Here is a 22,264-nt window from a genome sequence, read left to right as displayed (position 1 = left end):
GGTCGATTATCGTCTGCATTATTTGATTGATATTTATATATATATATAAACTGAAAAGTGTTGAAATGAGATTAGAAATTGGTGCTGTAATAATAAATTGAACTGAATTAAATGAATAATGAAGCCGTGCTTCTGAAAACTGCAATAAGTCGTTACCGCCACTGGGAGGCAGCAGAGAGGAGCGTTTCCTGCAGGGTTGATGAAAGCGCTTAGTTTTGCATCATAGAGCTGAAACATTGTCATTTTTACTTCCACAACAAAAATGCAGTAATCTAAAAAATATAAAAACATGCAGTTCAGGTTATATTCCCCCCCCAGAGCAATAAATCTAAGATGTTTAACCGATTTAACCAATTTTTTTCACACTTACACCAAATAATTTACCTCATCTAAACAAATGGCTTTCCTCTAATTTCTTGGGTTCCTGTTTACTCTCCAACATTCATCGTGCGATCCAAGACAAAGACCACAGATCTAATTTTTGTGCTGGAAAGATTCCTCCCCACAGTGGACGGGATGCTGATATTCCAGGTTTTGGAACTGGTGGTGCCTGAAATACTCAAGTTGACTAATGACTATTACAGGAAACAGAAACCTGCTGATTATCCTTAGATAACTCCAGTGTCACTTTTCAAAAATCTTAACGTGCAAAAACATCAGATGGCCATGGCTTTCTGTAATTGCAAACTCGCAACCAGACATGTTGGCAGCGCTGTAAAGTTTGACTCATGACCTCAAACGCACCCGACCACATGGCACCACACACATCTGGCTTCATGTTCCCCTCCCTGCTGCGCAGCAACGAGAGGCAGCATGGTTCACAACCACGTGACCTCAGTTCAAGGCGCTGCAGATTAATACTGTCCACCTTAAAGGGATTTTAAGGCTGTAAATTAAAGATTTAAAGAGTTATGATAAAAAAAACAGAGGTGGAGTCAACACCCAGCTGAACACAATCCCCAAACGCTGAGCGCATCTTTTATTTTGAAAGATGAGCTCAGATAGATGATCAATAAACTCTTTAATCCAGATTACAGTAAATTCACGTTTCGTTTAACATGTTTGTAACAGCTTTGCGGGTATAAATAACAGCCAGAAAAAAAAAAGGAAGCAAAACTGTGTCAGCTGACTGGCTTTTATTTTCATTAAATATTTTCCAGAAAATCTTCTCCATGTTCTGTTGCAGGAAATAAAAAACACCACTCAGGTTGGAAAGGTGAAAGGTTACAGAAAAACAGAAAATCCATAAAGACTGGTTTTACATTACAGTTTTATTGGGTCAAAAATAAAGAGAAATTGCACTGTAAAAGTCCCTTTGCGTGGCTACAGTCTAGAAAAATAGACAGGTTCAGAGAACCAAACCCCTTTATTTGAATGAAGCTTATAATACAAAACACTTATTCCACTTGGAAAAAAGCCCATAGTGTCTCAAGACTATAGGAAAAATGCAACTTTCAGTTTGTCGTTCAGGATGACGCAACAGGGAGGACAGTTTGACATTTGACCCTCGTCATGGCTCAGAGGGGAGTGTGAACAAACCGATCCCATTACCTACCACCTTCCAAACATAATACAAGTCTTAAACAGCTTCAGTTTCCTGTCTATGTAGAAATACCCCCCACCCCGAAAAAAAAAAAATTATCTCAAGAACACAAAATGCTGCTTCTCATTAAAGGCACAAATGGCCACAAAGTGGCAATGTGTTAAAAAAACAAAAACAAAACAAACAAAAAAAACATTAAAATTAAAAGTTAAATATATAAATCCTTTCATATCTATACAATAATCAAAATGAGCTTTAAAGTCACAGTTGGAGGCAGTCCACAGTAAAAGGAGTCACAGAGATGGAGTCAGAATAAGCTTTGGCCACAGATGAGAGCCGCTGAAGTGGTAAACAGAGCTGGATCCTTAACAGCGTCTCACATTAAACTTTATGGCAGAGACACATTTTGTGACGTTCTAAAGTCCTTCAGGCGACACGTTTGCTGCGACTTATGGCTCTAAAAAAAAAAAGGGAATAATGGGATAGATCTTTGGTGAAAGTTTACAGTCCTTGTTGCTGTAGGAGAAAAAAGGTTCTGTATCCTAGGTTCTAGAATACAAAACAAAAAAAAACAAACTGTCTTCAAGGAACTGCATCTACTCCTCAGCACATTACAGTTTTATTTCAGGAACATTTACTCATCACTTCAGGAAGTACAACAAATTTCATACTCAACTAATACTTTAACCAGAAACTGAGTTTTGACATCCTGGAAACCAATCTTGGGTTTTCTTAGTGACTCTTTATGCACGTCACTTTTTAATGGTACGTTTATCAGCAGATGGGTCACCAAAACAATCATGATTGCAGATTTCGACATATCTAGACACCGGTTTTACTCATGCGTTTATCTTTAGCACTTTGTACCATGACCTCCTGCAGAAAATGACTCCAGACTGTTTAGTGCGGCTGTTGACAAAACCTGAAGCTCAACTGCACAGCTTAATGCTTTAAAAACTGATCAGTCTGAGCCACTTGCAAACGTTAGCACATCTTTCTATTACTGTGTTGATGGTCAGAGCTCAGAAGTCAAGATTCAAACTTCAGAATGATACCACAAAGTTAACAAATTTCATATTGTAACTTTTATCCACAAGTAAATCATTTAGAGGCACCTGTTAGCCCAGACGTTAGCTATGCCAGTTTTTCTCCAACCCTGGTCAGAAAGGCAGACCGTCCTGCATGTTTTAGACATTTTTCTGCTTCAGGATACCTGATTTGAATGGAAGGCTGATTAACAGGCTGTCGCTCAACATCTGATTCAAGTGTATTAAACATCTAAAACATGCAGGGCAGTGTGCCTTGAGGACCAGGGATGGAAACGCTAACCGAAGCTATTGTTAGCAATAAAACACAATATCATCTCAGGCTATCTTTATGCTCACAAACACTATAATTAGAGACATCAGACGGTGATGTGACTTACAATTTTGGGCTGTAAACTCAAGGATAATTATTTTTACAACCAGGGATATTTGTATACCAAGAACTGCCTGGTTTCCTAGCAGCAACAACAAAGGTGCTGTAAACCGAGTGACGACGACTTAAAGTTGGTCATTTTCAGCATCGGTGAGGCATTTAAATGAGAGAAATCACATATTTTAAAGATAATTTTCAACAACATGTCAAGACTTGGCCGCAGTTCATTCAGGATGCATGAGAGAGAGAAAAACCTTAGAAGGGTAACAAGAAGGCTGAACAGAGTACAGCAGTTAGTAAACATGATTTTGTATACCATTTAAAATGTAAACACCACGTCAGTTTATCTCCGTTTGAAATCAGTAAAAACAAGAGCTCACACACACACACACACACACACGCCCACACGCTCACACACACCCCGACATCGCCTTTGCTCCTGGTAGAAATGATTGAAAGTTGGCAGGACGGCTAAAGCTGAACGGCTTTACAAGGTCAAATCTTCTCAAAAACCGGAGATCGCAATCTGTGGAGTCAGAATATCCAAACTATAAACATATTTTCACCTAGAAATATATGTTTGTGACTGCATGTAATATGAACTGATGCATTTATTACCAGAACGGTCAATAATTTATGCACAAAGCAGGATGGTGAATCTTGAGGTCAGTAATGTACGAGCAGCAAATTTCAAAGAACTAACTTCTGCTACTCCAGTGGATTTTCTTTAAGGCTCAGAAATCCTTAGTTTTGGTCTTGTTTGTATAAGAACTCTGTCACCCTTTTCTTAAATTACGATTCTACATGATTGTGATAATTGAGAAAACAAAAATTTTCTTTGGGGAGCCACAGATGCTCAACTCGTGCATCCCAAAATAAATAAATCCTTCTAAAGAAATAGTTTAAGTAAATCTTCGTCGTTCCCAGGAACAACCCAAACAGTTGTTTGAAGAAACAAGAATTTACCGTTCTTCACTGACAGGAAAACTCGAGTCACGTTGCAGGAAGGGCGACATCAGTTGAGGTCCGTTTAATTGCGCATGTAAAGAGTAATGAGTCCGGCCTTGTGCAGCTTCTGCCACACCGTCATCTCCATACGCATGTCATGGTTGGCGTAGAAGCCCACCTGGCGATAGGATTTGTCGTAGTAGTGATCAGAGTATTTGCTGTAGTCTGGCGTCATGAAGCCGTAGGCGCTCACCTTCAGAAAAAAAAACAAAACAAAAGGGCCACAATTTAACAGGAAGCAAATGCATAAAAACAAAAACTCATTTAATTTTCTGTCTTGATCTCCATTTCCTCCTGCTGATGGGTTGAGAAACAGGTTCTATAAAAAGGACCTGATGGCTGTAGCAGTTCTGACACAACTAGCAAAGAACAAAATAAAAAATAAGAACGAAACGTGAACAATTTCTGAAGGGTCAGCTGAGGAGAATCACAATCCTGTTCTTGTGCAAGCGCAGCCAAGCATTGTACAACATTTTTTTATTTTAGGTCAGAATGGCCCAAAATCATCTCCATTTGCCAAATGCAAGAGTAAAGACAATTTTGTCTTCTCCTTTTAGATTCATAAGGCCTTTACTTAATATTTAGCAGGATTGTCCTTTTAACTGGTTTTAGGTTTCCTTCCAACAAACTTCTCACAGGACTTGCTGGAATTGTGGCCCATTCCTCCCATCAGGACCAGTGTAACTGGGTGAGTGTGTAAGCTTCTCATCCCCCCCCCACACACACACACTCTTTCAGCTCTACTCAGACATTTTGTAAGGATTCAAGGATCACAGCTTTGTAACGGCCACACCAAAATTACATGGGCCAGAAATGTACGGCGCATTTCTAACCGAGCTTTTATTTCATAGCTGATGTCCTGTACAAACATTTCATATAACAACATGTAAAGTTCTATACAATAAAATAAAAGTGTTGGAGTATATTTGTCCGTTTTCTTTATGTTGTGCTGCTGCTGCTCAATTTGATGGCTTACCCTGATTTTTAGTTTCCTCTGCAGCTTCTCTATCAGGTTAAATCTACTTCGTACACTTTTACATGTCCGTTTCCATCAAGGTTCAAGTGTGGTAGATAATATATATATAAAAAAAAAACCCCTTTATTCATGGCACAGCAGAGCAAACACGACTCCTACCTGGTCGCAGGTGTGCAGGGCCGCCAGCAGCATTGCAGCACCAGTCGACGGACGGTAGATGCTCCTAAATTGACTGTTCAGGATCTTCGACCGAAGGAATCTGAAACCAGAAATCATAAATCTGTCGAGAGTTGCACAAACAACATCTAAAACCGCTGTTTTAAAAATTTAATTAGCATAACTACGTCTTTAGGGATTACAGACGTTCTCATGCGTCAGATAGCTTCATGTAACCCAGCAGGAAAATAAATTCAGAAGCCCGATCATGTTTTAAATCCATCATTGCTGCTGTTTTCATTCAGATCATCGGCTCACCTGTTTCTGAGGTAACGGATGAAATCTGGGTGGTACATCTTCAGCTTTGCTGCTGAGACATCCTTTCCAAAGTATCTTGTTGGGCTGTGCAAAGTAAACAATAGCAATTAACGGTGTAGAAAAATTTATTTTAGTTTTGCCGTCACATCTTCAGGTGAAAACAGGCGTCCAGTTAAATCTGGATTGTGACAAGTTGTGATAAAACTGGTTAAACGCGTGTTTAGATAGCATCTTTGTCATCATTCACGCTGTGACATTTCCTCATGCCGTTTTGTCATAAAGTTTTGAATCTTTCTTCACATGCAGGGGCGGCAAGTTGGAAGACTTTGAAGCCTCCAAAATGTAATCAAACACCTGATCTAAAAGTTACCGACGTAAAACAAAACAGCCAACAGATTAAAAAACAAAGGAATCTCTGCTTGGGCATTAAATTACAATGATACAAAATGTATAGTGTGAATTAATTTCACATCCATTCAGCGACATGATTAGTTGCTGTCAAAACTCCTGTCAAAACTACAACAGCCACTTTAAAGAAAGTTTAATAATTTATGGATATTGTAAAATAACTGGAGAATCTCAACAGATTCAAATCCTGAATGTTGACAATCAGAACTGAGACAGAAACAGAAATTAACAGATTCAGCTGTGAAAAATTACTGCGTTCACCCAGAATCACTGCACCGAGGAGCAGCATTCAACTCAACCAGAAGAGAAAACAATATAAACGGGAGAATGATGTGATCCAGAGGCAACAGGAATTATTTTGGACTGAAGGGTAAAAATACTACACAATCATCATTTCATGGATTTAAGTGAACAGCATCTTTCAGACTAAAGGTCAGATCTAATCAATTTATCTATCAGCAGTGAGGTTGTTTTATTTTATGTAGGAAATCTGTGATCTACATCCCTGATGACAGGGCAGCTCTGCAAAAAAAAAAAAAAACTGGTTTCAGTCCCAGGCTTTCTGGGCTCTCAGGTATGTGACTCACTTCAACTGCAGACTGTAGTTTTGTTTCAACTCGACTGATTCACATCAGGTTGAATTTAAATAGGGAGAAGCACTGTCACAGAGCGCAGCTTTAACCAAGGTTAAGGTCCTTTAAAGTGAAGCGTGAGACAATCTGTCCCAAACAGAAGCTTTAGACCAAACACTCAAGTCAAGCAAAGGAGCTGCAAGGAGCGGTGCGTAAATATTTGAGACGGATGAAGTCAGACTGAAGAGATACGTGGCTTTTTCCACGTTGGCTGTGGCAAATGTCTAACTAGAAAAACAAAATTTCTGAAGAAATTTAGCCGGGGCCTGCCAAGGCGCGCCCGTGGGGTATGGGCCCGGCGTCGTCACGCTACAAATTGGCATCGACGCTAAAGAACGCCGCAACGTAATCAGTGGCACGCGGAGAATCGCAAGAACATAAAGTAAGGCGGACGTGCACCATTCAGTATGATTTAAAATTTTTGTCAAGGCTTTTATTTTGGAAGTTTTGTTAAACTTCATTTCAAAGGGCCAAACTAATCCCATGCGTAATAGTCATTGGGTTAAATCAGTTATATAATGCTCAACAGAGCAATTATCTGATTTAAAAATATTCAAGGCTTTTATTTTGAAATTTGCAGTATGCTTCATTTCAGAGGGCCAAACTATTCCATTGTGTAACAGTGCTTTGGATAAAAAAGTCACATAAAGCCAAAAAGCGCAATTACCTGATGTAAAAATATTCAAGGCTTTTATTTTGAAATTATTATTATGCTCCATTTGAAAGTTCCGAACTAATCCCATGTGTAACAGTGCTTTGGATGAAAAAGTCATATACGGCCAAAAACAGCAATTACCTGATGTAAAAATATTCAAGGCTTTTATTTTGAAATTATTGTTATGCTCCATTTTAAAGTTCCGAACTAATCCCATGTGTAACAGTGCTTTGGATGAAAAAGTCATACAAAGCCAAAAACAGCAATTACATGATGTAAAAATATTCAAGGCTTTTATTTTGAAATTATTGTTATGCTCCATTTTAAAGTTCCGAACTAATCCCATGTGTAACAGTGCTTTGGATGAAAAAGTCATACAAAGCCAAAAACAGCAATTACATGATGTAAAAATATTCAAGGCTTTTATTTTGAAATTATTATTATGCTCCATTTTAAAGTTCCGAACTAATCCCATGTGTAACAGTGCTTTGGATGAAAAAGTCATATAAAGCCAAAAAGAGCAATTACATGATGTAAAAATATTCAAGGCTTTTATTTTGAAATTATTATTATGCTCCATTTTAAAGTTCCGAACGAATCCCATGTGTAACAGTGCTTTGGATGAAAAAGTCATACAAAGCCAAAAAGAGCAATTACATGATGTAAAAATATTCAAGGCTTTTATTTTGAAATTTTCAGTATGCTTCATTTCAGAGGGCCAAACTATTCCATTGTGTAACAGTGCTTTGGATGAAAAAGTCATATACGGCCAAAAAGAGCAATTACGTCATGTAAAATATTCAAGGCTTTTATTTTGAAATTTTCAGTATGCTTAATTTTAAAGTTCCAAAATAATCCCATGTGTAACAGTTACTGAGTTAAATCAGTTATATACAGCCCATAGCAGCGGGTAGTTCTAAAGGCCAGTTCTCAGTCCTGATCTGTTTCAACTGAGGATAGATAGAACTACAATGATGCGTATTTGTAGTCCAAATCAGCAGCCAATAGCCTCTTGAGATCCGTTGCTATGTTAAATAAGTTTCACACCAAGGTGTGAAGTGTTAGTGAAACAGCCTGAGAGCCTCAGAAAATCCTGTCGCATGACTTTGCTCTGAAGCACCGTGACAGAAAACCGTACGGTCTAGATAAATTTCGAAAACATTTTACCGGAGCAGACAGGCGTATCAATGTCAGGACCGATTGTGATACTAATCGTGCGATATTTGTGGGCGTGATGGCGATTTCAAAAATGATTTGGGCTGAAAAAGTTGTCTTCATCTCTCACTCTAAGCAGCCAGAGACGCACTCTAACTTTAGGAAAAATGAGAAACTTTGGGTCGCTTAGAGGCAAATTGTGGACAAACCGTAACTGGTATCGACGAGCCGTCTTCACTTTCGAAGAGATCACAGACGTATCTACAAAATGAAATTTGAATGGCATTTCTAGGTGAATTTGTGACGACACAGAAAATCCTCAAAAATAGGGTATTTCTAGGATTTTTCCCATTGACTTATAATGGGGTTTTTTTCGTAGTTTTTTGCGAATTATGTCGCCACGTTAAGCCCAAATCCCACCAGAAGTAATAGCTGGAATGGCGTGAATTTTCTGCACGTTTTGATACCTCATTTGTAGGTGTGCACCCAGCGGTATGAGCCGCATTAACGGTTACGGAAGAAAAATAAAGAATAAAGAAACACTTTCTCCGACAATAGCAATAGGTTCCTGCCATTGCTTTGCATGGCAGGCCCCAATGATGAAATGGTGGAAATTCATCAGCGTTTTAATATGTTAAAGTTTAGATCTAAATCAGTTCAGAACATAGTAAAGATCTGATCAATCTGATAATTAAAAACACGTCAAACTAAAAGAGGAAACGCCTTAAAACGCGTTAAAAATTCAAATTCCCATCAAGTTCAAATTAAAAGGATTTATTCTTAAAATTTAATGAGAATTTAAATATCAAAATATTTTTTTAAAAATCACAGCACTGTAAAAATTCATATACACGAACCTTATGTGAAACTGCATTTTGTGACTAAAAATGTGGCCCTTAAATAAAAACATGATGAAGATCCAACCTGCTAATAGGTTTAAATACAACAAGATAAATTAACGGCTCATAGCTCATATTTTATCACAACTCTAGATCAATGATGCTGCTTAACCTCAACATAAACTCCTCTGTGACCGTCACTCACTCTTTGCCTCGCTCAGGTCCCCTGACCACCAACGTGTGCGTGGACGCCGCCTTCATCAGCAGGTAATCCCGGTCGTGATCGGGCAGGAAAACGTAGCGCGTCTCCTGTGGCGGAGCGTTAAAAGTGAGGACGCGTCCGTCAAACGGAGGAGAGACCCTTTAGTTGCGTCCTCACCGTGGACACGGGCGGTCCGCTGTACCCGATGCCGCCGTAGCTCCTCATGGAGTTCATCAGCGTGTTGGTGGAGAAGGTGTAGTGGGTGGTCCGGGAGCCCACATCTTCCTCGAAGCCTTTGATGACCGCCCCGTTGGTCCTGGAGAACCACGGAGTCCACAAATGAGCACAAACACGGGAAGAAAACCCAAACATCTCAACACAACTCAAACAAAAGAAAATTTATGATGATTTTATTTTGACGTGAGGTGAAAAGAAAACTTCTTTGATGGGGGCGTGTGGTACGTTGCCATGGCAGCCAAACCCGCATGTTTGTCTTTTGTTTTTAGCTCGTTACAACTTATGAAACAAAAATCAACTTGTTTGATAAGTTTATTTACAGTAGAGTTTTGATAAGATGTCCCAGTGGGTTGTCCAGCTCAGTCTGTACCTGAAGACATAATGATGGCCGTCGATCTCCTTCCCTTTTTTCGAGCCCTTCAGGATCCCTCCGTTTCCCACCACGGCACAGTGGCTGCACTCCAATTTATTATTGCGACTTTCCCAGTCATCCAACATCCTCCAGTTTGCAGAGGAGTTTAGCACAGTCAGAGTATCCACCAGAGCTGAAGAGAGAAGCAGAATTTATCAAAAAATAATAATAAAAAGTTTCCTAAACTGTAACTGCACATATCACAGCCCATCTTTACATATTAACAGAATCTGAGGACAATCATATGAGACTACCGATTCCTCAAACCAGTGTTGTATAGTAACGAAGTAAAAATACTTCACTACTTTACTTAAGTATATTTTGAAGTACTTCATACTTTCCTCGAGTATGAAAATTTTTGATGACTTTCACTTTTACTTCACTATATTTCCAAACTTAATTGCGTACTTTTACTCCGATACATTTTCAATGTGTGGTTTAGTTACTCGTTACAAAAAAGCGAGAGAGAGAAACGCAAGTGTTTCGATCCCACCTACTGATTAGCAAGTAGCAAGTAGGCTACTGAACAAAGTCGGTAGCCTACTTGCCTGGGCTTGTTCATCACCTCCAATAGGATACACCTGTTTCGCTTCTCCCATTAAACACAAAGCAAGTCTCGCAATCAGCAGCAGTCACATGGAGGAGGAGACGGAGACCACAACGACTGCAACTACGTCGGACACGGCTCCAGGGGAACCACCAGCTGGTGATTAGAGCCCATGGCCTTATTTAAACACAATATACTCTTTCGTGGGTGTTAAAGATTTGTAGTACCGCATGCAGTGTATGTTATTCCTGCCCGAAGATGTGGAAATTCTATCTTACAAAAACTCCCCGTCCAACTTGAAGAAACACATCGAGGTAACATCTTATGAAATGGTTATAATCCTCCTGTTTCAGTAACTATAGCTTGGTCACTAGGCACTACTGTATTGTGAAATCTTGACCATAAATGAACTTTGTTTGGCATTGTTTCAGTTCCACACGTGGTGTATTTAGCTTAGGCTTAATGTTGACTGTAGCAGGCTACCTAGACTCCTCTGTTCAAGGGGGGACAGAAGCCATAGCGATAGCAATTTAGACTAAATTTAACAAATATAGGAAAGGCATGCAAGTTCAAAACCAGGTTTACAGATGCCAATAAGCTGCATTTCCCTCCCAATTCTTTTTTTCTTTTGCATAATGACCAGTTGTGTTCACCACCTACTGACTGTAGGATTGACTGATTCACTGATTTGTGAAGTAGAGTAATCGTAACAGCTCTTTTTCTTCATGTTGGCCGCATTTTCTGTACTATTTATTTTTCTCATTTTCAGCACTGACCTTACTTGAAGGGAAAACTTAAGGCTTACAAAAACTTTGTATTTTCTGTCCTGGAGGGTTTACTAAGAAGCTGGTTCAGTTGTAAAGCAGGTTAAGTTAACCTTGTGCTATAGGTAAAGCACCTAATTTTCTTAACTAAATGATGCCTGCAGGTATATCTATTAGCAGGTTTAATTTTGCCTGCACTTGGTTGGGTACATTATTTTAAGTGTATTTGACAAGTTTACCAAAATATAAAAAATGTCATTCAAACTGCATTTGCTTTGTTTTACTTTTTACTTGTACTTTTTATTACATTACTTGAGTACATCCATTTTTACAGTAATTTCCATACTTAAGTACAAGAAATTTCAGATACTTTAAGACTTTTACTCAAGTAACATTTCAGTCAGTGACTTGGACTTTTATCAAAGTCATATTTTGGAGAGGTACTTATACTTTTACTTGACTCTGAGATTTCAGTACTTTATACAACACTGCCTCAAACTGTCCGAAAACAATTTTAAAAAATCTACTAATTTGGTTCACTTCACAATAATTACACAGATCTGAGACCTGATCTACAGATTCATTATAGTTCACTTTATTTGATTAAAAAAGGGTTAATATTCATGCATAATTGGCTGTAATTTTGACTTCAGTGACATTTGGCTTCTGATGCTTTAATTAAGATGACCAAAAATTAACCTGAACTGAATGAAATATTAAAATATTTTTGAATGACGCCACATGTCCTGCTCAGTTTGTGTCAAGATTAGGAGTAAACCTGCTATTTATTAATTATTGACTCCTTATACATGCACCCAAGACTGAAAATCCTCCAATGTTTTGAGTATTGATTTTTTTAAATTTTTTTTTTAAAAAGGTTGATTGAAATTCAATGGAGAATTTTCTTTCCAAGGTGAAACTGGTCAGAGACATTTTCCAGAAACCCACAGCAGCTAAACTAAAACAGAGACTGACGTTATTCCAAGAAAGTTGTTTGGAAGAAACTTTCTCCCCTCAACAACAACGGTCCAGCTCCAAATCCTCTGGAGAAACGAAGGAAACTCATCCCACATCCTCTGATCCCCTGAGCCTGACCCACAGGTCTGCACCTGCCCTTAATTTTAAAGCAGATGATTGTTCAGCTCATTATGCATAATTACGTCGTGCGCAAACTCAGAGGTCAGCAAAGTTAAACGTGAACCTCATGGGTGGATTCCTTTCAGAGGTGGAAAAATGAAACCAATTTTTTTACTGCTGTGACAAAGCAAGAATTTATCTTGTAGCATCAAAGTGTTTTCTTACTGCAATTCCTGTTCTGCCTGTAAAACAGCAGCCGCTTCGTGACAAAAAACAGTGAAAACTTCCCAAATAATAAAATCCAGCAAAACTATGAAAAAAATAAATAAGAAAATTTGATGAAATGCTTCAAGAAAGTGGATCTCACTGTCGTAGTCGACGCCTCCCCAGCCGTGCGTTCCTGGGTACTGTTTCAGACGCTGGTGCTGCTCCGGAGTCACATGTTGGGCCCACTGCAGGACAGGAATATGCTCCAGGAATCGCGGTCCAAACTCGGACTCCTTTATCCGACTTCGGATCCCATCTGGGCAGTTCTGTGAGGAGCGGATAACACAGCTGCAGAGTCATGGAGACAAAAACAGAGAGAGGAAAAAAAAGAAGCAAAACTCTACGGTCCCCGTCTTTCACAGTCCGTCAGCAGGTCAGATGTCCTCCTGAGGCACACGGTACGGCAGACTGCTTTCTGTTACTTATACAGACCCGACATGAACTCAGGCAGGAGAGAGGAAAATGTGACAGACGTCTACTGCTTAGACTGGAGCCTCTGAACCAGTCGCCACTGCTCTTACTACAGTCTTCAGATAAATCAGTGCTCAAATCTTTCACCAACTTATTTAAAAAGATGGTTTTACGTTTCACAGGAGAAGAAAACTGTTTTTGAAAAAGTGGCTCCAACTAGACTCGACTGAATAGTGTGTTAAATCTATGATATTTATAAAAACGGCTGCTGTAAGAAATGCTTGCCGTCCTGGTTTCTTAAATCGATGAAGAGGAGAATTTAAAAACAACTTAATTCCCTTTGAAATAAAACAGAAAGTTGCAGCAAGCTTCTCCGGCACATCATTAATATAACAACACATGAAAGTACTGCTGGGATCGGTAAACCAGAGCCGATATATAATGGACACATTAATGGGTTTGCACAAACACAAACTAATTTATGGGGCATTAATGTGCTTTTTAAGTACCTTAAACTGAGCAAAACCTGAGAAACACGAACAGAGTTATATTGGTGACATTAAAAATATATATTTATGAGTGAACAGCTCCTGAAAACTAAGCCCTCGAGTGAAACTTTCAACCACTTTTTGCTGTAAAAACATATGAGTGTGTCGTGAATTTATACCACTGCATGGTTTCTATGTTTAGACAGTGGATAAAATCTAAATTAGCCTGTGAACTTTGAAAGCAGCCACAATGGGTTGATTGCAATTTTGTTCCGACCACAAAAAAAAACCAAAAACAGGAAATGCCGTAAATGAATGGGAGCTGCTCTTTAGAGAATTCAGTTACATTTTTAATACATTGTTATAGACCAGATTTTGTGTGTGTGTGTGTCAGCATGTTATCTTTAACATATGCTGTCGATCTTGTAAACAAACCAGTCATTTACACAACTAGTGTTAATGAGTCCTAAGAGAGAACACACCATGTAACAAGGCCTGGAAACAGCAACGCACACGACTTGATTGCAAACTAAAACATTCAATGGGAACACAGATCTGCACAACAGCGGCAGCCGCCCTGTGACAACACAGAACCGGATCTGAACCAGAACATGAAAGATCCTTTCCACTGATAAGCCAGATCATGTAACATCTACAAACTTTAAATGCAAACTCTCATTTCTCCAGTTTAAATCAGGTTATAGGGAAGATAAATCACTTCTAAATTTCACCTGTGAGCCCAGACACGTCTCTTAGATTTATGAAATAGTTCAAACAAAGTTCTGTTCACAGTGACTTGCTATCGTCAACAATACTTAAGAGCTCCAGGTAAACACTAATCCAATGACTGATGTAGATAACGTGAAGAGAGGAGGTTTGTGAAACCAAATAAAATCGCCACTCCTCTTAAAATGGTGCAGAAAAGGCATTTTAAACGGAGCAGACAGACTTTCACAGAATTACAAGTTGATAATTACCTTTTCTAGTGAGCTGCATGTCAGGAAAACATGAACTGAAAACCTGTTTACACCGTCTGACAGGAACAACCGGAGTAATTATAGAAATATTATAAAAATATTTAAAGCAGCTCAAATCTTTCAGGGCAGGTTTGTGCTCTGCATCCTGTAGATGCGTTTCTGCTTCTTCTGGTTCAAATGGTCGAATCAGCTCAACGTCCAGCGCTACAGAGGCCTGCTAATGAGCATTTGGTCCAGGTCCGATGAACCTATGAACATCTAAAAGACATCATCCTTCGAGGCCTGACTTTGGACACCACCGTTTTAGACCAAAGCAGATACTCAATAGTTAGAGATGATCCATTTCATGGACACTAAATCTTTGGGTCAAATAATCCTGTTAAATTCAGAGTTGACTCACCGTTTGTGGAGGGATGTTCTCACTCATGTAAAAGTCTCCGATGTAAGGGGGTTCTGTGGGGCCCGGCACCCTGGCGGGCTTGGCCAGAGGGGCCCTCGTGGTTCTTTTGGTTTTGTCTACACCTTGAGACCTGGACAGCGGGTTGATCTTGATTTGGTCTTGTGCTGGTTTTGGTGGGCTGGTGACTGGTCGAGTCTTTAAAGCTGCAGTCTGTTTGGCTTCTGCGAGGTCAAGAAGGGTGGTGGTCAGGTCATCCTGCACGAGGTCGCTCCATCTGCGCAGAGCATCCTTAGAGGAGCTGTGGAGGATCAAACCACACACACAATAATCTCAATCTCTGTTTGCTCTTAAAGGAACAATTCAGCCATTACACTTCCTGAAAGGACATGACTCAGTCAAATTTTGTAGAGCCTGTTCGAAAGCACTACTCTGCACATCCTCATTAGTATTCAAATTTGCATTAGAACACAAACTAAGAACAGACCTCTGTGTTACAAACCAGTTCATGTCAAGCAAATCGGCACCAATTAGTCAGAATTCACCTGGTGCAAATGAGACGAGGGGAAATGATCTGTTCTGAATTAACTGTAGAGACAGTAGAGAAACTACAGTATCATCCACAAACACTAAAGATGTCATGTCTCGTTTCATTTGACATAAAATGTATTTAGTAAGCATTTTATGTGACAGGAACTAGCGCATACTTGTGCAACTGGAAGAGAACTCATAGCATAAACTAATCTCATTTTAGGTTTGACAAATGCAATTTAATGTTAGGCCACTCATTAATTACAAAGCATTGACATCAATCTGTCAACTACCTTGATTAAGAAAGTTGTAATAAAAGTTACCGCATCATGACAACAATGGAATAATTTCACAGCGGCAGCTTGTTTTCATTTTACTTCCAACTGGCTTAAGAAAAAATATGTGCTCTAACCTGTGATTTGATAAGCAAATGTTTCAGAACTGGCAGGTTGATGCACGTTATGCAGCTTTATCTAGTTTTCTAGATAAAGACGCAGACGGTCTTTATCTGGAAGACAGCCTGCGTCTTACACCCGCTCCATGATGCTGCTTTGCTGACATGACTGGCCTGTTTTAGTGATGGATGACAAAGACGGTTCAGGCTAGATCAATCAGGATCAAGTGACGTTACCAATTTAATAAATGGCAGTGATATTCACAGCAGCAGTATTTATGTATCAAATTAAAGACCTGTGCATTATTTTCAACCATTTATTCTCAGTCTAATGAGCGCAGACTTTTACAACCAGCAGAACAGATTAATGCTACGCCGCTTTGTGCTCTTCCTCTAAGGACCCAATCTAGGTTCAAACCACCTCCAGGCGAATAACTCCAGGGAATTTACAATGACTGACTGAGGTTAAGTAATAAAACCAACTAACAAAACTGGAAAATAAATTACAAATGTTAAAGTAAGCGAATTAATGTGTAACTGAGTGGCAGGGAAGAGCATTGTCAGTAAAACCTGTGAAATGTGACCTGCTGAGGGGCCTCTGGGCCAAAGTTAGCTGATGATCCGATCATAAAGTCAACCGTCACATTCCCTGGAGGAGCAACATGTGCAGCAAAACAGAGGAGCTGCTGAGTCCATGGTGATGGACGTAGCACTGAACATGCACTAAAACCGTCTCATTCTGCTGGCGGTTTGGACTGTGAGCCCAGTCACATTCACACATGCTACTAAAAACGGCAAAGAATTAAAAAATAAACTAAAATGCATAAACTCTGGCTTTGTGTGGATGGATGACAAACACAAACTAAGAACAGGTCCCATTGTTGGATAAAGATACCTTAAAGCAACCAACCTTGACACATTGTAATCTGATAACTTGGTTGCATTAAAAAAAAGTCTAGATTTTTCTGGTGAAATAAAGGTTAAATGAAAAAAATATATATACATACATATATATTAATGAATGTACAATATTTCTATAGATATTCTGGATTTGGCAAACAAAAATAAAAATAAAAAACAAAAACTATGAGGTTGGGTAAACCCATTTTAAGTGCCAGTGTCTTTTAAACTGTCATAAGATTTTTACCGAAATGGGAAGTTCCTCAAATCAGGTTCAGTGCTGACAGTTAGTCGGCGTCATCTCTAATGGTAACAGCCAATGTGTTCCCCCTGCACACACACACATCCTTTAGCTGATGTGTGTGCTAAAGGAGCGTTTGTTATTCTGCGAAAAGCAAACAGTCTGAACTCGGCTTTTTGATTCACACACCTTCATATACGGTGCAGGAACCTGTCACACCTACTCATAAAACCTTAAAGAACATTTTATCACTTCAAGAACACAACCAGTGTAAAACCCATATGCCCAGCTTATATTCGCTTAATGGAAAAATCAAACAATTTTGAAAACATTTATGATAAAGTTTTTTCTGATAGGATGAGGTGTTTTTTCGACAGCATCAAAATAGATATATTTTACAGAACTGCAATGGAAACATTTTTACATCACACGAGTCACGTGATCAACACCATAGATGGCGGACAGATTTGAACTAATGCAATGGCTGAATTATGAATATAATCTCATGTAACTACAGCCGTTGTTGCCATGGTTTTAAATGACTTATCGCATGAACAAGCTTAGTCGCATGTGATTTTAATTTCATTCCTTATTCGATGGAAACATTGCTATTGCAAAATTGTGTTTCTTGTTGGGCATTAGTAGAATGTAGACAAAGGTTTGGTCACATCTGTAGTGGAAATGCAGGTCGTGAGGCGGTGAAACAAAGACAAATGATGATGATTTAAAGCAGATTGTGTTTTCTACACAAGCTGGTGATTAATTTAAGCTGCAGCGGCAAGAGAGAGAGCAAGACTGGAAGTGGATGCTAGGAAGGTCTAAAGCAGTGTTTGCAAAGCAACTCTGGTCCTGAAGTAAGTCACGCTGCCCTGCATGCTTTAGGTGTCTCCTTGCTTTTAGGTGATTTCAGTTGACAGGTGTTTGCTGAACTGCAAGCAGCTGAATCAGGCGTAGTAAAGCAGGGAATGTCTAAAACATGCAGGGCAGCGTGACTTCAGGACCAGGGGTTGGGAAACACTGGTCTAAAGGTTCTACAGCAAAGCTTCTGCACCTTCAACCTCTGGAGGAGGAAACGTGATCAGTCTTCTGGAACCGTCACGGCTGAGGATCAACATTTTCCCCCCAAGTACACACTTGACTGTTATTGCAACAACGTTCACTATAAGATGGTAAAGCCAACAACTAATCAAATACGCCACGTTTCCTCTGCTCCCAATTACAACAATTGGTGACTGATCTCAGCAGGAAATGTTAGATTTAAATATGCAAAGCTGTTATAGCGCTCAGAAAAAATAAAAAATGTTTAAAAAATAAGTGGCCAAAATCGGAGATCAGTCACAACCGTTATCGATTCATCTCTCAGATGAGAACAGCTCTTGAAACTTTGCACACTTTTTGGGCTCATTTCCCGTTAGTTTCTTCTTCAAAAAACCTCAGAAATGAGTCTCCGCTCCAGTTTCTCTCAGCTGGCCTAAATGCATCTGTCGGGGACCTGCTGGCTTTTAGAGCTGGAGCTCTGCCCGTCGGAACAAAGCTTACATTTCACGTTCGTGTGCGAGAGACCACCTCCAGTCGAATAACTCCAGGGGATTTTTTTTCATTAGAGCAGCAGAGTGCTGTGTGGTTCCTTTGTTGGCGCCACAATGATCCACTTGGAGCCGAGGAGGAGGAGGAGGGGGGAATAGGAGCTCGTTATACAGTAGAAACTCTTCATCACATGTGATCTCTCAGTTTAACCCTTCAACTCTGACATGATTCACTGCTCTGCCTGAACTAAAAACACAAGATTTGATAGTTTAATTCTAGTAATCCAGCTTGTCTTTGGAAATTTCAGGGGCGTTGGTGTGTTTTCTTTGGTCAAGTGTATTTGAGACAACATTATACCGATTAAGATTCATGCAAGTCCAACATCCAGGGCTTATTCAGGCTCAACTTTTCTCTCAGTCCTTTAGAGCCATTTTAGGGAGGGAATGATTAAAAGAAGGAAAAACGCTGACAAGGGAAAAAGAATAGGCACACATGAGGAAAAGAGGAAGGAGAAGACAGAGAGTAGTAAGGACATATGAGACGGACAAGAAAGAACGGGGTAACAAAAAAAAGATGTAAACAAGTAAAAGACAGAAAGGAAGTGAGATGTAAGAAGGATGAAAAGGCAAAATGAGGAAGGAAAGGGCACAGGGAATACAAGATCTGTAGAAAAAAAAAGGACGGACAAGGAAGGAGAGCAGGGACCAAACAAAAAGCAGAACGGACAAAAAACAAGGAAGGAAGTACAGAAAGAAGAGAGGTAAACCACAAGGAAGGAAATACAGAAGACAAGGCATGGACTACAGTCTGGGAATTAAAAATGCTTTCCATGGTTTCTTTTTTTCCCCCCCCCCTGCCTATCCAGACCAGAAAAAGACAAACTCAGCTACAGATTTCTGCAGACCGAGTGCTGAAAACCAGATGAATCTGCTGGAGTTTATGCAACATGTCTAAATAAAGTTTCTGTTTTCAGTTACTTTATTACTGAAAACAGTAATAAAGGTTCAGTCTTTGTTTCAAAACAAATGAGAATTAATAAACCTTCCAGTCAGCCAACTGCTAGGAAGTAGCAGTTTATCCATTATGAGGGTGCTCATTTAAGCAGAGTCAGATATGACCCAAACGTTACTTTCAGACGTTACTTAACCTCACGCAATGCAGCTTCAGCTACTGAACTGGAATCCAGTCTAGAAAACTAGAATCAGCGAGAAAGGAAGAACTGTTGTGCTTCTCAGGACTGGCATTGAGGAAATGGCAAAAAAAAAAAAAAAAAAAAAAAAGATTCCAAGGCTTGTGTCTAATCTAATATCTGTGATCAAGGCCAGTCGACTTCTGACATTTCTTGAAAGCAGCATGAGGCAGCAGAGAGTAATTATATATCAGAATATTTAAATAAATAATAGTAATAAAATCAGTTCAAAGGTCTGAACCAGGCGAGACAAATGTCTCATTGTCACGTTTGTTCCTTTCATTTTCTCTGCTCTTCATCGAACCAACGTGACAACATTTACCGACAGTCAATAAGATTTAACATAAACCAGGTTGGGTTTTTTTAATTGTTCTGTTTTGACCTGAGCAAAATAACCCCAGACACGCATCTAAACCGAAGGGATGAATCAAGCGGGAAAACAACCACTTTAAATGAACGCCATTTACGTCAAGAGGAACGGCCCAGTTAGGTGCATGAGTGAGGGAGTACGTTTATATTTGAGCCGATGTGAACACCGAGTCTGCATGGATTACAGGACACCTACGGTTAATTTTAATTCATCCTCCTTAAGCTTGTTTTTAAATTAAAGTTGCATAATTCCTTGTTGGAAAAAGAATGGAATTAAGGAGTTTTTAAAAGACCCAAAATGAATGATTTTAATACCAATGATGAGCATCTGTCAACTTACGATCTGAACTAGATATGAAATTTAGGAGATGATGATAAAAATAAAGCTGCACACTGCAAAAACTAAATTTTACCAAGTAGTTTTGGTCTAGTTTCTAGTGCAAATTTTCTATTTATTATTTTTTTTTACTGCTGGTGTAGAAACTTACAAGCAAATTTTCAACAAGAAATATGAACTTCTTTAAGTCAGTAGTTCCTCAATATTGATGAAAAAGTTCAAATAAGTGCAATAATGGAGTGGAACAAGACATTTTAACTTGTATGGGAAAAATGTCTTGTTCCACTGGCAGATTTCACTTATAACTTGCACTTTTTCCATCAATATTAAGGAATTATTGCCTTAAAAGGATCTCCTATATTGTGCTGAAAAGTTACTTAGAAGTTAGTTTTGTCTTATTTCAAGACATCTACCGTAGAAACTAGACCAAAATTCTTTGTAAATGTGTGTTTTTGGCAGTACAGAATGAAGTTCTGAAAATATTTTATAAAAAGCTTAAAGGAAACTCCCTCACCTGACCGTCCTCATCGGCCAGGTCTTCACATTGATCAGGTACCACGACGAACACCACGGTGTGTTCAAACACAGAATGTACATGACCAGGAGGCAGGCGACGCTCCCCACGGCCCACAGCAGCCGCCTCTTCAGGGCCATCCCTCTCAGGACGCAGGCTTCTCCAGGCAACAGGCCGCGCTCGCTCGCCGGGCGCTGCGCTCCGCCTGCAGGGGCATGAGGAGGCAGAAGGCGGAGGACGACGCAGTCGAGTTCAGGAGGGATTCCCCGTTCAGGCCAGCAGGTGTGAGGCGAGGTTTAAATGTTCCCACAAAACGGTCCCCACTTCACTCAACACAGCTACACAGAGAGGAGATAAAACAAAGAGTTAAAACAAGGGCAGACACTTTAGATGGGAAACTTTATATCTCTCAGCAACATATAATCCCTTTTTAATGAAACCTTTTGCTCATGTACACAAAAGCAGAGTGGGGAAGTCTTCTAATTCTTTCGTTTATCTCCTGTCTGCTGCTGTCGCTCCTCTGACAAAACACAGAAGAGGATCTTGTGTGACCCCAAGGGGCTGGACTCAAACTGAGCGTCCTGACGTCAGCCGCAGCTCCCAGGCGACAGCAGGAAACCAGAAACGTTATCTTTAGACGACACTTGTGCGCCTGCTGCTGCTGCTAAGCAGGTCTGGAGGTGCCTGACTGAAGTTGTCAGCAGTCAGAGGAGAGCCAGAGGGATCTACTAGAAAGATCCCACATGATCCCTGACAGCAAGATGAAGCTGCTTCTGACTGAGATGGGAGGGAAAGAGGGAGAAATGGAGTTGGTCTAAACTCCCTGATAACAGTCTGAGCAGTTAGCTCAGCTCTTTTCAGAACAAGGAGAGACAGAAAAAAAAAAAAAAATAAGACTGGAGGTCCGGCGACTTAAAAGGAAAACGCTCAAGTGACAAAAAGAAAGTTCAGCAGCATCGATTAGGAGCAGAACAGAAGAGTCAAAATGAGAAACTATGACAAAGCCTGACTTCAGCCTGAGTTATGTGGAACGGGAGGCTCTGTTGCCTCACTACGGAAACAAAGAAACCGTTTCACAGCGAAACACAGGAAGAAGAAAAAAAACAAACATCCTCTCACCAGCAGCAGCAGATCGCCTTTCTTTGACAGCGGAGACGTCTTCCTCTAACTGAGCGCTGAGAGCCTCACTGCCGTCTCAGCTCTGGATGGGCGGGCCTTTTGTGAAATGAGTAACAGCTGCTGGCAATTGGACAAACATGAGCGGAGGAGGGGGCGGGGAGCCCACTGCAGCTATAAAGTTAGTTAGACATGAACAGGCAGCTCTGAGGGACTGAATCACAGAGATAATGAGCCACAGACACATTCAGGAAGAAC

At 39.9% G+C, this 22,264-nt stretch overlaps 1 protein-coding gene across 2 annotated transcripts; it reads right to left on the bottom strand.

Annotated features, from left to right (window-relative positions):
* Positions 1 to 1,117: 1,117 nt before the first annotated feature.
* st6galnac (ST6 (alpha-N-acetyl-neuraminyl-2,3-beta-galactosyl-1,3)-N-acetylgalactosaminide alpha-2,6-sialyltransferase) lies at positions 1,118 to 22,193 on the bottom strand. 2 transcript variants are annotated; one of them, XM_032574896.1, is made up of 10 exons: positions 22,010 to 22,193; positions 20,891 to 21,228; positions 14,892 to 15,189; positions 12,716 to 12,881; positions 9,919 to 10,093; positions 9,489 to 9,627; positions 9,315 to 9,418; positions 5,421 to 5,504; positions 5,106 to 5,205; positions 1,118 to 4,163 (listed from the first exon to the last, which is right to left on the bottom strand). In XM_032574896.1, exons 2-10 carry the CDS (start codon positions 21,028 to 21,030, stop codon positions 3,993 to 3,995), a joined length of 1,377 nt encoding a protein of 458 aa, XP_032430787.1. In that variant the 5' UTR covers positions 21,031 to 21,228; positions 22,010 to 22,193; the 3' UTR covers positions 1,118 to 3,992. The 2 variants fall into 2 exon arrangements, with proteins under 2 accessions (XP_032430787.1, XP_032430788.1); XM_032574897.1 differs by lacking the exon at positions 22,010 to 22,193 and adding an exon at positions 21,331 to 21,951.
* Between the last annotated feature and the right edge of the window lie 71 nt (positions 22,194 to 22,264).

The sequence above is a fragment of the Xiphophorus hellerii genome, chromosome 10 (genome assembly GCF_003331165.1).
Source record: "Xiphophorus hellerii strain 12219 chromosome 10, Xiphophorus_hellerii-4.1, whole genome shotgun sequence".
NCBI lineage: Eukaryota > Metazoa > Chordata > Actinopteri > Cyprinodontiformes > Poeciliidae > Xiphophorus > Xiphophorus hellerii.
This window is presented reverse-complemented; position numbering and strand designations above follow the sequence as displayed.